Source organism: Canis lupus, chromosome 31, assembly GCF_011100685.1.
Source record: "Canis lupus familiaris isolate Mischka breed German Shepherd chromosome 31, alternate assembly UU_Cfam_GSD_1.0, whole genome shotgun sequence".
Lineage (NCBI taxonomy): Eukaryota > Metazoa > Chordata > Mammalia > Carnivora > Canidae > Canis > Canis lupus.
In genome coordinates, this window is record NC_049252.1 from 11,442,484 (window position 1) to 11,460,010 (window position 17,527).

General features: G+C 32.8%; 1 protein-coding gene across 1 annotated transcript in view; it reads right to left on the reverse strand.

The window, feature by feature from the left end:
- Window positions 1-17,527, reverse strand: part of ROBO2 (roundabout guidance receptor 2) — a 1,638,467-nt gene that overhangs the window by 1,602,265 nt on the left and 18,675 nt on the right. Inside the window, exon 2 of the mRNA XM_038581205.1 lies at window positions 10,733-10,854. Coding sequence (XP_038437133.1) covers window positions 10,733-10,841 — 109 coding nt within the window. The 5' untranslated portion in view covers window positions 10,842-10,854. The remainder of the gene's footprint in view (window positions 1-10,732; window positions 10,855-17,527) is intronic.

Here is a 17,527-nt window from a genome sequence, read left to right on the forward strand (position 1 = left end):
TGAAGGTGCAAGAAAATGAAGTGTCAGAAAAGTATTCAGTATCCTTAGAGTCATGATTAGCATTCTATTCATTAGGAGAGTTTTTAAAGAAAACTTCTGGCCCTACTCTACACTTATTAAATCAAAATCTTCAGGAGTTGAACTCACAAAACTGGATTAGAAAACAAAAAAAACAGAAGTTCTTTATTTTGGCCTCTTACATATTTTACAAGATGAGAGGATTAATAAATTTCACTAAACATGACACATGGGTCTTGATCCCATTCACAGTTTAAGCCCATTCCAATAAGGATTTTATACAAACCTGACTTTGCCAAGGTTACCTGGGATCTTCACTTCACTAATACCAATGACAATGTTAATTCCTCATCCATGTTGGCTTCCTTTCATTCATGCTATGAATATAGCCAGAGATAAGCCAGCATATCTATGATTTGCTCTTCCCTCTTCAGAATGCTTTAATGACTTCCTTTCTGTAAAGATTACTTTAAACAGACTGAAGTATCTGGCCCTGCCCTAAATCTCCAGACAGATCTAATATCATCCTCCCATTTGCTTTCTTTGATCAAATAGTATTAGCCTTCTCTCAGTTCTTCAAACAGAACACCTCCCATATGATAAAATAAATGGTCTGATGATATTTTTTTCGTCACAAAATTTTCACTTATCATGCTGATAATGAAATTATTGTTTTAGAGTCTTACCATCTATTACACCTAGTCTTAAATTTTTTACTCTGTGCACTGTAGTTGGCATGATTTTAATTTCCACAATTACGTCCTCATGCTTATCAATCCTCTCTTCCTACAGTTCCATCTAGACCAAGGATCAGTGAAATGTTTTATAAAAAACAAGAGAGTAAAAATGTAGGCTTTGTGGGCTAAGAGGAAAATTTGGGCAACTGTCCTTGTCAGAAGACAATCTTTTGTATATTTTATATTTTACACTTAAAAATGTAAAAAATATTTAAGCTCATGCAAAATCAGGCAGTAAAACAGATTTGTTTCATGGGCTGTTGTTTATCAATGTCTGACTTAGATACATGACTTTAAACATGAACGATGGGCCTATGATTTTCATACTCACATCTCTAGCTAAGTCATCTTCTTGTTGCCTTGATATATTCACTTGAATTCTAATAGGCATCTCAATTTAATACAGGGGGAGAAAGTAAAGTCAATAACACATATGTATTTACCTACACTTCTGGCACTTAGAATCTATGCTATGTCATCACACCTTCCCCCATTTCAATAAAAGACTATAACCATGTTCCTAAATCCAAACACTTGATGTGATTCTTGATCAGTAAATCCCATCTGGTCTATTTTCCAAGCAACTTGTAATTTCAAACAATTTTACAGCTTTATCATTATAATCACAATCCCAACCACCATCATCCTTCCTCTTAAGAAGTGAAAGAGTCAACTGAACCATCCCTCTTCCCCAACCACTGTATCCCTCACCAGTAGTATGCCCTCATACTGCAGGCAGAGGAACTGTGTAAGAGTAAATCTAATCATATCACATACCTATCTTAAATCTTTCAATTGATTTGTTTTCTATCTAAACACTGACTGCAAAATCCTAACGAATCTGGTTTCTTACAGTCCCCGATCTCATGTCTCTTCCACGCCCTTCTTTATTCCGGACAAATTGGCCTGCACTCCCCCAAAATATCAAGCTGATTTCTATTTCAGAGCCTTTATATTTGCTGTTCCGTCTGATCAGAACACCTAGGATCTTTGAAGCACCTGACTTTATCTTTTCATTCCAATCTTAATTGCAACATCAGCCCCTCAAAGAAAATTCTCTGACCTCCCCATAGTTGGATCACTGACTCTCCGCATGCCAGTTATACTCAACTATACTATCACATTTAATCTTCTTCATAGTAGTATACTTCCTAGCCCTTTGTAGCATTGATTTGATTATGTATTTGGGTGCCTTGTTCCTCTGTCTCTTTCTCTACATTATAACCACTTGGGTATCTGCTTTCATTGCTATATTCCCAGCATCTGGCATATAGTAGGTACTTTATTCTAATTGTCTTGTGGACTACTATGTATATGCCAATCCTTCTGATTAATTTTTGATGTACTATTTCTCTTCTCTCTCTCTCTCTGTATTTTTCTCCCTTCTTATCTCTCTTCTGGCTTTCTACTCATCTTAAAACTTACATTATTCGGTGTCCTCAGAATTTCTCCATTATATTGGAAGAGCTTAGTTTCCTCAAAAAGAAAACACACACACACACACACACACACACACACACACACACACCCTATTTCGGCAAAAAAGACATAAAGTAAGACAGAATACAGTCAATGTTTTTTTGGTAGAAATAGACATACCTTACCAGGAAGACAATTCCACCAAAAAACAAATAAACAATAACAACAACAACAACAAAATGCAATTCTGATTATTCCTTGTTCCCAGATTTGAAGCCAGTTTTCCACTTTCAAGCAGCCTTGTCCATAGAGATGAAAGATATCTACCTAGAGCTATTAACTTATTACCGCTGTCTACATTTAGGTTCTAAAAACACAGCTTAATAAGGTATCAATTTTATGTGATTGTAATTCAAAAGCAGTTTTATCAACATTTTCCAACAGAACAAATGCCTTTTCTAATTAGCATCTTCAATTAAGTACCTAAATCTAATGAAGAATAAGTTATACATTATGCTAAATTTTCATTGGCTCACTATTCTAGAAAGCTTTCAAATTAATTAAAGATAAGATATTTAGTAATGGAAAACAGAAAGAGATAAAAGCTTGTCTTAATCAATTTAAATTAGAATTTAACATTGCTTTAATATACTAGTTTGTAGTTGACTGCAAGAGTAATAAAGCAAAATTATTGAGTCCTAAGTAGTCACCATTGCATAATCTGAAAACTCAAAATGAATTACCAGAAAGAAATCATAAAATCCCTTCAAAAGCTTCCCACTTCACTCCAAACAAAAGCTAAAGTCATTAAAATGGCAACTAAAACTCTACATTGTCTATCCCTTCTCTTTATTCTATTATCTCTCAGATCATCTACTGCTCCCCAGCCGCATGTGTTTTGTTCCAGTCACATTAGTTTCCTTGCTGTTCCCACAAAACACCAGACATGATCTTGCTCAAGACTTATACACTAACTGTTCCTTTGCAAGGAATGTTTTTGCCCCAAGTCTCTGTGTGGCTCAGGCCCTCACTACCTTGGGCTTTTAATTGCCACCTTTCCTCTATTCCCCATTACAGCATTATTTTTCACCATCAACCCTACCATATTTTACATATTTATGGCTCATTGTCTGTCATCTGTCTCATTCAATTAGAATGCAAGCTCCATGATGGCAAGACTGTTTGTCAATTTTCTTAGCTACTTTATCACTAGCATCCAGAGTAGTTCCTGACTCAAGATAAACACTTCATAAACTTTTGTTGAGTAAATGGATATATAGTCTGAGGAATCAAGGAGCTTAGAAATAAGGGAAAGACAGAAATGAAAAATTACAGTGCATTCTAAGAAATATTGATGGGGTTATGTATGAGGATCTTTGAAAACTACAGAAAGCAACATCAAAATAATAATGTGGAATGAATCTGGGCAAAGACCTAGCAGGAGATATCTGAGTTAAGGGATAAAAAGAAGATAGCCAGCTGAAGATAAAAGAGAAAGGAAGAGCTAACAAAGGAGCATCAGAAGTTATCACAGGAAAAATAAGTTTAAAAAAATAAGAACAAAGCATAATATACATTGTAGCCCAATTATTATTTCACACATGATTAACTAAAAAAATCAAAAATACTTTATGATTTGATAAAGCTAGAGATGATAAATAGATCACCATGTGACATGACCAAATAGAAATTTCAGTGCTTCTTAATCTTTGAGAGAAAGCCTTTAGACAAGATTTTGTTGATTTGGGGAAGAAAGTTGCTGGATAAGGCACATGTCCCTTAAAGACAAGATCGAGCTTGTGAACACTGTGTACAGCCTTCATAATGGAAAGGTGCCAGATTAATGTTTTTAAGTCTCTTGAAATCTAAGTTGGCAACTTAAAAAATCATGTGTAATTCATGAGCTTTTTAAAGGAAACATAATAAGTGACAGAGATGTGATTCTCAAGTGTGTCTTTATGCTGAGGTATGTATAGCATTATAGGCTGAAGAAGTAGTGGTGGTGAAAAGGGAGGTGGGCAGGGGGTGGCAGTGACTGGGTGATGGGCACTGAGGGGGGCACTTGATAGGATGAGCACTGGGTTTTATGCTATATGTTGGCAAATTGAACCCCAATAAAAAATAAAATAATAAAATATATATATATATAATAAAATAAACAAAAGAAGAAAAAAAAGAAGTAGAACAAAACAAAAGAATTAAGAGTAAGCAGTAATTTCTACAGAAGACAAGGACATACAGTCTCATCCATGTGACTATTCTGAATTTCTTGACTCCAGTGTCTAGGCTCTTTCATTTGTTTGTCCTTTAGTTTGTGCACAAAAAACTTAAGTTGCATTAAAAGCACAATGTTAATACTTCATACCATGAGATGGCTATAAGGCTGACTACAAGGTTGGTGGAGTAGGCTAAGTCCCTGCTTAGAGAAGGAACCAGCTTCCTCAGCCACTCTCCACTTTATTTCTGTGTTTTGGTATATAAAGTCCTACTAAAAATTTTACAGATTGATTTTTAAATTTATATTATTTTTTTGTTATTAGCATGTGTCAGAATACTGTAGTTTATGTATTTCTCATTCCTGCTCCTATCACTTCTCTTTTTTCCTCCCTACTTATACCACTTCTATATCTTTTTCTATATCTCTTCAGCTATTATGGTCTCTTTATTCTAAGTTTTATATATATATATATTATAATTTATATTATATATATTAATTATATGTATATTATTTAGTGTATATACATATTAAATTACATGCATACACACATATTTATATTGCATGCATGGCTGGGGAGAGATGAAGCTAGCGTTTCCCATAGAAGATAATGTCTAATAAATATATATTCTTGAAATCAAATTCCATAACAAATTCTAAACACAACAAAAATCTTCAAATGAAATTATAATTCTAAACCAAGCTCCAAACAGTCTCCAAATATGTAAAAACATAACATTAAAGCTCAGTTAAAAAAAAAAAACTAAGAGCACTTGGAACAATGTTTAAAATATTTTTTCCTAAATAAATTCAATTTTTTATTGAGATTTTCCTTAAAAAAACAAAATAAATGGGAAATAAAACACATATTTTATTATGCTGCATAATTAAGAGTACTTTTTAAAATACTGTGAATGAATGCTACCCAAAGATTAGGTGATACTATATAATTTCAGTAGAAAGTGGTATCAATTACAATGTTCTTCCCCTATAAAAATGGAATATTCTACAACTAGCCTTTTTTTTCTATGGCAATGGCTTTTGATGATCAGGAAGGTAGCTTAAAACACTAGAACAAAATGCAGTAATTTCATTTCAAACCATTTAATCTCTAATCTAAGTTGTGAAAAGAAGTCCTTTCTGAGGAAAAAAAAATATGTTTTTAAGAGAGTATTCCAAAGCAAGTCTTTATAGTTAGATATTTTCGATATCACGTCCCTTACTTCATGGGCTTCCATGCAGATTGTGTAAAAGAATGTGTGCTGATTTCTTTTAGGAATATAATCTTCAGATGTCTGAAAAGAATTTGAAGTGCCCGGATAGTTTTCTCAAAAATTCAAATTTTGAGGGCAAGATCTCAATAAATGTTATTCTCTTTAAAGTAAATCCGCTATGTTCTTAAACTGTAACATGAATTTTTTAAGCTATGGAAATGGTGTATTGCATATAATGTCTAAGAATTGCTGGTTTTTTGTTGTTTAAGAAGCTCTTAGAAATTTTTGTTAGAACTTAAATGTTGGGACGGATATTTATGGAAGTTTTAAATATTGGATATTTGCATTTATATTTTAGAATTTTAAAACAAAAACTAGAACTGGACATAAATAATTCTGCTGCAGACCAACTTATACACATATATATTGTTAACTAGCACAAAGGAAAATTCTTTACGTTTGATAAGGAATGCCGGAAACATTAAGACTTCTATTAGATAGCAGAGTTCAATTTCACTACTACTTAGCTTGATGATATTTTAAGGTCAAGTCTCCTGAGATACACAAATAATCATCATTCAATATTGATTGCCAAATGTTTGAGCTCACCTCTCTTAAAACAATATTCAATTATAAGATGAAAACAATTTACCCAAGCAACCTGGAAAAATAAAAACTTGGGGTAGAATTAAGTTCCTTTGAGCTGACATTTGTTACTAATTATGATTCTAGAATATTAAAAGTCATAGATCACATGATCTGAGAAATTCAAATTGAAAAGGTGTAGCTATAAATCTTTGCTCACAATTGGATATGCTTCATTTACTGACAGAATGACACAATCACTTAAATTTCTTGATGAAACAAAAAATGAAGGAAAAAAATAATACTTTTGGCACACAATGGAAAATATTTCAAAGGAAAGAGAAAGAGATGGAGAGAGAATTATTTATCTATCTTCCCACCTACCCATCCATCTACCCAACCATCCCTTAAAAACTTTTTTCCTAGCTCTCTAGAAAAGAAAAAAAAAAAAAAAGTTGTGTGACAGGCACAAAATACAGGTGATCGGCTTAGTATAATTAAATATGATTCCAAGATAATATAGTTTAACAGCTTGCAAAATAGGATAATCAAATGATTTACTTTTCAAAATTCTGGTCCCTTCACCAAGACATCATTTTACAATGGAGATCGTGAAACTGAAGATTGTAACTGCTGAATATTATCAGATTTTATTTTTTGAATGCTTAATATCTAACCCAAAATCTGGTCATGAAAAGAAGCATAATTTGATTTATCCTCAAAATTTAAGTTTGCTCATGATCTCCACTGGTCTTTGAAATTTCAAAATTTCTTACATCTAGCATCAGGGTTGGAATTTCATCATGTAAATAATAATGGGAACCAAACTGATTAAAATTCTCTGTGTATTCACAATAACATATTGAAAATTTTACTATATTTAAACCCTAAATTAGTTGCAAAAATCAGGAAAATAACACTAATTCAAAAATTATGAAAAACTTGTTTCTGGAAACAGCTGACATATACATTTCATTCTTATTATTATCATTATTAAGTACCAGAAAAAAATAGCACATCTTTATTAAAGCCATTAAGATAAGAATATGTATTTAAGAACTGCCAAACAATATTCTGAATAGTTTGTTTTTTAAAGTCAAAATCACATCTTTACTTTTAACAAGTATTCACCTTTATCCCAAACTGCCTCATTCTGCCTTTATATTCACATGCATCTCAGTGACTGATTTTTTTTCTTAGATTTTTATAGAAGTTACACCTTTAGTTTAATATACATCTCATATTATTACTTGAACATATTGTTGTTCAAGTTCTTTCTTTCTGAAAGAAATGAGATTGCTAGTTTGGAAGTGATTTCCCAGTAACATAGTAACTATTGCCTACACCTCCTAGCATCCTGCAAATCATCTGGGGTCTGCAATGCCTCTGGACAGTCCTTCTTGTCAGTCAGCATTCACATGGCTTCAACTGTTGTGCTACAAATTACAACTACACATGTTAGATGTCAGTTCAGTTTTCTCTAGATTATCCCTAAAGTCAATGTATAGTATTTGGAAATGTGTAAATCATCAACTACCTGTGATAGCTCTTTTTTCTTTTAATTTGTAATAAATATTTTATTTTAAAACAGTTTTAGATTTACAGAAAACTTATAAAGATAGTACAGAAAGCTCCCATATACCCCATATCCAATTTCTTCAATTAACATCCGTGATAGTTCTTTTAAAAGAGAAAATAAATCTGAACAATCGTGTTATTTGTTTTATTTGCATAGTAAATATATTTTTAAATCAAATCTATTCCACTTTATCTTAATAATTAGCTGTATTTTTTTAAAGGATTGGATTTACTTTCATTTACTTAGCAGTTTCTAATGTGCAAAGACCTAAGGAAGCATAGAAATGGGCAGCGTCCAAGTCAGGAAATGCTACTGTAAGGATTTGTATCTATTATTCCATAAGTCAGAAGTCAGAGGAAAAGACTACTCAAGCAGATGCTCCTCTTGAATGATATAAAAAATTGACAAGGGACATCTACCTGTTTGCAGCTGACTGTCCATTCCTTTCTTCTTATTTGACCATGCTGCCCCTAGAGAGCTCATGAGCCAACATTCTTACTTAGAATTCAGAATGCATTTTCTATAACATGTTGTTGTAAGTGGCAGTTGTGCACAGTTGAATTAATACCGAATATGATGCTTTATGTACATTCTAGAACATGCAGATTTTTGCCTTCTGTCCCCATAACCTGATTACTATTTCTAACATGTTTTTTTATGGGAAAGACCATTCTGATTTCCCAACGACTTACAAATAATTAGCATATAACCTACTGATACATGTGGAAAGCTTATATAGAAAATACAATTTAGCTTTGCTATCATCTTTAAGGAATGTAACTTTAGTAAAAACAACTTTATTACTTTTTGCATGCATATTTGCTATAAGAGTCATACCTCACTGATGCATAATCACAACTCTGGACTTTAGAAGTCCCAACAATCAAAGTTTAAGACAAAGCTATAAACAATGTAGAGAAAAATTTCATTTATATATTATAAGGTATTATTTTCTTACAAGTAGTAAGGTACCATGAAATTTTAATTTAAAAAGATATCCAGTAACATAAAGTTTTCATTTTAAAACTTTTATCTTTAAATTCTGCTTAATTGCATGTTAAAGGTGAAAAAATTAATATTTAATGAGGCTTATTGATCTAAATGATAATATGCTGTTTGGGTATTTGAAATTATTAGATTTGCTTATCACGCCTATGAAACCTGCTTAATTCTACCTAGCTACCTAAAGGAAGCAAAAATTCCCGTAATAATAAAATTAAAGCATTCCATTATGCTTTCTATTAAGTTGTTTTGTTCCTTGAATCACTGTCTATTTTAATTTATTCTTTTAAAAAGAAATTGAATTACTTAACTTGCATTTACCATGACAGGCTTCACTATAGCTAAGCATGGAATTGATTTCAGGAACTGTTCTTTACAAATGTTGGTCACTATCAAAGAAAAAAATGCCCAAGGAATCAATATTGAAGAAAGAATAAAGGGTGTGAACAAATAAAAGAAATGATATTTATTTTTCCTCTAACATTTTAAATATTCAACAAACTATTACTCATTAAGAAAAAAAGCCATAATCCCTGGAAATGATGGCCTCAGAAAGGGTTTTGGCAATCTTGTGTAATACTAAATGTACTGTTGGATCACTATTGCAGAAAAACAGTTGTCCTGCTGCATTTTAGTGATCTGACACGTTGCCAGAGGAATAAACAACTCTTTTAGCCAACAGAAATGTGATGTAGCTGCTGCCTACAGATTCTTGTTTTAGATTTTTGATGAAAAAAATACTATGTGTATTAAATATGATTTCCTTTCGTTACTTTTATCAAAAAAGAAAAATGCAATGAGAATTCAACTATATGCTAATATAAATTCTTAATGGCATGAAAGAAAAACTTTAAAAATCAAAGCCTATTTCATCATTAAAATTTGTTATCTGCATATATACCTATTATCACACAAAGATACACAGATTTTTATTTTTGAAAAAGTCATCCTGTTTCACTTCAAAAATTCACTAAACAAAATTACGTATGGTGAGCAAACAATGTTCTTTTTGAACCATCTTTTCAAAAGAGTAACTAAACTTACTTTAATATACACAATATTTATTGGATATTTTAGAAACTGAAGAACTAGCAAAAGCTCAACAACTCTATCACAATTATATAACACCACTATACACTCTCAGTTCCATCTAGAGTAATGTACCTGCTTGTATACCTTTCCTGCTCATAGTTTTCAAGTCTTGACAAAAGCAGAAGCAATGTCAAAATAGATTCTCCTCCAAGAAAAATAAATGCCATGAGGGTCAGCACTTTTTTCATACAAAACATTAAATAGCAATTTGTATCTAAATAGGCAACACACCTCCAAAAATAACACAACACTTCACAAAACACATTTCAAAGGTACTAGCTTTGGCTTAAACCACTCCATACAGCTATTGATCAAATCAGTACACAGAAAAACCTTATTACAAAATCTATGGTCCTTTCCTACTCTGCAAATGACAGACATTTCAGGACACCGCAGCTCTACCATTAATTTCCTCCAAATACACGTGGCAGAGTAATGAGAAACATCAAACTTTTCACTTAATTTCTGAAGAACGTTGTACCTTTTGGAGACTATGTTCTTGAAATTTAAAAAATTAAAATAAAAACCACTCAAGAAATGAAACAGAGATCCAGAAGCTTTTCTTCAAAAACATAAAACCTTCAAGTAATATGTTCTTATAAAATTACACAGGTACATACAAACATATCTGTGTCTAGCATCTACTGCAACAGAGTAAAGCCAATTTTGGAGCAGTGACTTCAAATTTGATACATCAATTCACATCTAGTTCTAGCTCACCTTAACTAATTCGAAAGTATAATACACTTCAACAAAACCCTTGGAGAAAGACTGAAACGGCCTAAAACATCAAACTAAAGATCCATATAACTTCAAAGTAAAGTGAAACTCATATCCACCTCTCAAAATATTAAAACATGCTTGCACCTACCTTGGCCTTGTCCATTTCCTTGCTGACCCCAGAGGATCACAGTCACCATTAGCAGTTCCGGAGTCCATGTCCACATTCTTCTAGTAACACTTCCTTGTCTTCTGGTCATTGCATTTTAAACTCTGCATAATTAGTGGGGTAGGCATAAAGAGTATAGTAAATTACAACCTTAAAATGTAATACCATTCAAATCCCCTATCTAATATACAATGTGTATTTTTAAAGTACCCTGTTTACAAGGAGATATATTTGAAAATCATCTCTCTCTTTGGGATTCTAACAATGATGATTAATATGAAAACTCACTCATCTTTAACCTCATATTCTAAACATTCATCTGAATGATATTTTTCAATAGCAGTCTGCAAAATAGGCCATTAAACCTGTGAATATTTAAAAAACATTACCAAATCATCTACTGAAAATCAGTCAGGCAAAAAATTATATAGGACACTAGTTATAACTTGTTGAGGTAAATTGATACATGTCATCTCATGCACACATACAAAAATGAATTTTCAACACATTTATGTAAGTTTAGCCTAAGTATCTCATAAAATATATTTTTAATTTGATAGTATTCTACTTATATAGGTACCTTTAACTACATGGATTTATCATGTACACAAAACTAGTCTTGTATACTTAAAATGGAGAATATATGGAAATCACAAAACATTTGCAATTCCAATTTCAGATATATGTATATAAACCATAGGAACTATCATACAGAGATAAAATATAATATCTGACATATAATAAAATATTCTTTTTTATGATAAAATATTCTTGAATGTTTGCTTTGACACTGTTGTTAATAATGAAAAATTAAAATGCTTAAATATCCACCAAATAGGTGTTCTTTATTAATATAATTGAATGATATATGATAGGTAAAATGAATAAACTTAAGCCATGTGTAACAACATAGATAAATGTCAAAATTTAAAAGTTGAGCAAAAATAGCAAGTTGCAGAATGATAAGTTAAATACTATAATACTATATATTTTATATGCAAAAGAAAAATTGTTAAAATTATATATTTTTGCATCTGCATAAATATGTACTTCATAAAAATGGTAAACACCTCCACAGTGCAAATTAGGAAATTACACGATTACAATTTAAATAGTTATCAAGAGGGGTGCCGGGGTGGCTCAGCCGGTTGAACTTCTAACTTGATCTCAGCTCATCATGATCTCAGGGTCCTGTGATCAAGCCCTGTGCTGGGCTCCCTGCTTGAGATTCTCTCTATCTCTGCCTCCCCCCACAAAATAAATTAATTAATTAAAATAAATAAATAAAATAGTTTTCAAGAGGAAACTTCACTTAAAGATTACCCCAGATCCCAATTTTTCCACAATTGACAAAATATGGAGCTAAGGAAAGTAAATTTAATGATTTCCAGAATAAGCCCTGTATTCAAAATTCTGCATAATCATAATTCTAGCAAACTTGGTGGGGAATCTTGGCATCTAGAACTTCTTCTCCCTTTCTCCCACATTAAGAAAGAGGAGGACTTAATTACTCATTTTGTATTACTTGTATTACTTCATTTCAGACTCACAATATCAGAGCTAAAGGAAAATTTAAGGACCATCTAACCCATCTCATTTTATTTTATTTTTTAAGATTTATATATTTATTTATTTGAGGGGGGAGGGGCAGAGGAAGAAGGGGCTAGAATCTCAGACTCCACACTCAGTGTGGAGCCCCATACCAGGCTTAATCTTACAACCATGAAATCACCACCTGAGCCAAAATCAAGAGTCAGGCATTCAACCAACTGCACCACCTACCCTCCCCAAACCCATCTAGTTCATTTTAAATGAGTAAACAGTCCAAGAGGTTGTAATGACATCTCCAAACTGAAGTGTAGTAATACAATGATGACAGAAGATGATAGTATTAACACTAATATTTCCTGAAAATTTTTTAAATTCTACCTCATTTTACTGTGCTAAATGCCTTGTATTTGTCTCATTTAGTTCATAGAAACTCTACAAAGAAAGCAATTTAAAAATCACTACTTCAAAGCACAGAAAACAGAAGCTCAGAGAAAAGACACACAATTCCCAAATCAGATGATTTGTAGCTAACATTGTTGTGACTTGAGCCAAAACTGAGTGACTTCAGAGCCTATGCTCTGAACAATGGATTACTAAGCAGAAATGTAACCCTAGATATAGCTACAGTCCAGTAATCAATCATTCCAAAAAGGATACTGAGAAGGAAAAAGATCTCCCGCATATTGAACCTCACATATTCATTCCAAATAAACATCTTCAGATTGAAAATCATTAAAACATCAATTGAATGATCACAGTTAATCTCTAAAAGAACCATTTCCAGAGAAATTTGGGATGTCCAGGGCAAATTTCAACCCCCTGCTAACATACATTAACATTATTATTAATTTTACATTGAAGAATAAGAGGAGTAAAATTATGCAAGAGCAAAGTTGATGCTTGGTTATTTGTTTAGGGAGCAGGGTAGGAGATCGTTGTCAAAGACCAGCCGTAGTGGAGGTGGTGGTGGGGTGATAGATACATGTATACATTCTTTTAACCACTACTACACAGATCTTTGTCTCCCTCTAATCACTGCATAACCATTTTTATCTGGTACAGCAATGTCAAAATTCAGATTTAAATCACACTTCAATGGCTTTGGCAAATTTATTGTTAATATTTCCTGGACTGCTAGCCTACACACAGTACTCAGTTTAAATGGTGTCTTTTTTGGTGGCTCAGCTGTTGAACATCAGCCTTCGGCTCAGGGCATGATCCTAGGGTCCAGAGATCAGGTACAGGGATCGGGTACCCGGGTGGAGCCTGCTTCACCCTCTGCCTATGTTTCTGCCTCTCTCTGTGTGTCTCTCATGAATAAATAAATAAAATCTTTAAATAAATAAATGGTGCCTTTTAAAAAATACATATATTCTACATAAATTCGAGGCAGTATTTGAAAAATCTAAAAACTCTCTTCAGAAGGGACTGGCACGTAAAACACTATTTCCACTATATATTTTAGTAAAATTTTAAAAAGCAGATGCCTTTCGAATTGTTGTTATAATCAAAAGAAAATGCACCCTTCCCCTCTGAGTTGATGTTTATGGAAAGCTAATATTTTATAAATGCCAAGTTACTATGTCATCTATATGCTATTCCTACCATTCTATGAATACAAGAATCATATCTTTATGAAACTTTCATATAAAGTGCTCACATAATGTAAAATCAATACATTTTTATGAAAGAAAAACAAAATAACTAAAAAAGGGTATGTTAGATGAACCAGAAAATAAAGTAACATTTACCATAAAAACATGCCATGGAATTCTCTAAATCTTTTTTATAACACTCTTTTCATGCATTTAACATTATAAAATAGATGAGAAATATTGTCTTTATTTTAAGTACTTTTACCTGTTACTTGTTACTCTTTAAAGATTAGAGTAAGTCCTAATTGAGTCCATTGTGGATAATTGAGTCCACTGTGCTCTTCTCTCATAAAATAGATTTGCTATTCCCTAAGCAGAGAATACCTTAAACCTTCAGATTGATAATGACTATATATAGTGTTCATATGACTACCTTAATGTTGAAAGTTACAAAAAAAAAAAAAAAAGTAGACGTTGAGAATATATTGTATGTTATTTCTTGTTATACATAACAGTAAAATTAGTTGGGTCGTGCAAGGATTTGGGAGCAAAAGGCACTATGAGATGGTATCACAGGGTACTGAGGCTTCACAGTATATTTACAGATGTTGCTCTGTCAGATGATGCCTGCAGTGATAGCCCTTGGTCTGAGCAAGGCTTCACACGTACTAGGGAGGTACCAACTAGGGAGGGGAGCCCTAAATTAAGAATCCTCACTGTAGAACACTTACCTTCAAACAAGTGGAAGTCTCCATTACAGACCATCCCTGAATTATCTCTGCAACTTCTAAAACCTTATGCCCTCTCCCAGTAGTTTCATTTCTCTTGTGGATCTTCTAAATATTCTCTTTCATCCCATTTGGTAGACTTGACCAACCATCTTAAATTGTACATACATATGAAATTTGTTCTTAAGTGAAATCTATTTCTGAATCCAGGTAAGTAATGCCCCCAGACTTGTCATTCCATTGTCATGTATAAGCAGTAGTTCTGGTCAGCTTTTATAGCAGCTCTTATAGCAGCTTTTTTAAAACAAAAACAAAAACCTCTTCTCTGGAACAAAGTTTCCTTACAAGTCCTTCTCTTGGCAATAGTCCTCTTTCCTGAAGTTCTTCTCAAGTGAGAGTTGGTCTGTGCCAACAAGCCTCCAGGCTGATTCTCCTTTTGCTTAACTTCTCCATTAAAAAGCAACCTCTCTGATCACCCTTTTAAAACTAGAGACTAAAGAATCAAATGGGATCAGGAAGTGACCATAGCTCACAGGTCATCAATTCCTCTTCTCAGCATATTATAGGAACACAATCTAAGCCAGAAAAACATAGAGCCCATTACAGCTCTCGAGTTCCAGTTATTAACATTGATTTTTTTCAATGGGAAATTTTCATTAGAAGCCATCACATGACTTACATTCAGTAATAACTTAGATTAAGATATATATTGGAGCCTCACTTTAACATTGTCCTTGGATTCGGTGCCAAAGTCATTTTTAAAAGGACCCTTTTTGACATTAGTATATTCTTACAGGTAGGATCTATCTCAATCCAAAGTATATCTGGTATGCAATGGTGATGGCCAAAGGCCTATATAATCCAAATTAATACTGCAATATATGTAAATGTAAGTATACATATAATTCATGAATACATTTATATATATTTACTCTATTTTTCAACAGGCTAAAACTTGAAAGCTGAAAATATTACTCTAGACCACCATGCTTTAGAATAAAAAGCCCAGGCAGTGATAAGAAACTTAGATACCAGTGCAGTTTGATATTTTTGATGAATTAATTAATCTCTTTAAGATTCAGTCTCTACATATGTGACAAGTGAAAAAAATCTCCAAAATTCCTGTAAGCAATAAACTATTAAAATTATACTATGCCATTAGTCGAGGGGACACTGATAAATCATTTGTCATTGGCTTTTTTTAAAAAACAAACATCTTAAAATGTAATAACATACAATTCTGTCCCAAAATGTTGGTCTACAAACATTCTGCCTCAGAATAAGGCAGATATCTGGTAAAATGTATAGTCCTACGTAACACTGTGGACACAGTGACTCAGAACCTCTGAGATGAAGAGATGAAGCCTTGGAATATACATGGTAATAAATCCTCCAAAAGGCTAGTTTTTAGTCATAAGTTAGTAATTGCTGGTTTATACCATCATACTTAAAAACTATACATAGATTTAATAGAAATCCACTATTTCTAACCTTAATGATAGAAAGCTTTATATTCAGACTGACTTTTCAGAAAAATGAAACATAAAATATTGACTAATCACCTTTGTCTAATTTTAAATAAATATAACTAAGAGACTCAAAACAAGTTTAGCAGTAATCTCTCTATAGCTTGAGATCCCAAAGGAATCACAGGGGCCTAAAATCTCCCCCAGAGAGGCTGAGTGATTTATCTTCTGAAACACTGTGGAATTACTGAAGTAGCATAAGACGATTGCTGCATCGTGATATCCTCTCAAGTTTACTTAAAGATAAATCATCCCCAGGCTAGATTCTTTGACCTCATTAAGGTAGAACAAGAAAACTCTGAGCTTTGGAAACTAAAGGAAGTGAACAGTCCATGGACACAACTGGATCTAGTGATCTTAAATTGATTAATGAATCCAACACATACATGTCAGATATTATGCTAGTTACTAAACCACACTGATCAACAAGTTAGCCAGGGTCCCTACACTCTTAGAGCTTGCATTCTACAGAGAAAGTCAAGGGCAGAAACTTAATTAAACAAAGAAAATAAATCATTATAAAATGTGTTCATATGCAAAATCAAACAAAGAACTGGATGGAAAACAAGAGTACGGGGGACACCTAATAGAGGAGATTTTAACCAATTTTTTCGGGTGATAATATTTAAGCTTAGATCTGAAAACAACAAGAGTTAGCTTTGCATACAGTTGGAAGAGTCTCTTAGGAAATGAAATGAGGATTTTCAAGGGCCCTAATATGAGGACTATCTTGGCATGTGGAAGTAAATGAAAGCTATGAATCTCATTGGACTGAAGCAGGAAGAAAAGATTGACGTGATGTGACTAAAAGATAAGAAGACGTGAAATTATACAGAGCTATATTGGTAATGGCATAGAATGTGGGTTTTAGTCCCAGTACATTAGAAAAGTAGGAAGAGATATGAACTGATAAATATTTTAAGATATCACTTTGGTTTCTATGTTGCTAATAAGGAGTTAAGAATAAAATTAGGTAGACTAATGATGAGATAGGATAATAGAATAGGTAAGAAAATATCTGAATCTGGCTAGACTGAACATTATAAATAAAAATCAGTGATAAAATTCTAGATATATTTGAAAACAATATTTTTCTCCGCATCCTCTCCAACATTGGTTGTTTCCTGTCTTGTTAATTTTCCCCATTCTCACTGGTGTGAGGTGGTATCTCATTGTGGTTTTGATTTGTATTTCCCTGATGGCAAGTGATGCAGAGCATTTTCTCATGTGCATGTTGGCCATGTCTATGTCTTCCTCTGTGAGATTTCTCTTCATGTCTTTTGCCCATTTCATGATTGGATTGTTTGTTTCTTTGGTGTTGAGTTTGATAAGTTCTTTATAGATCTTGGAAACTAGCCCTTTATCTGATATGTCATT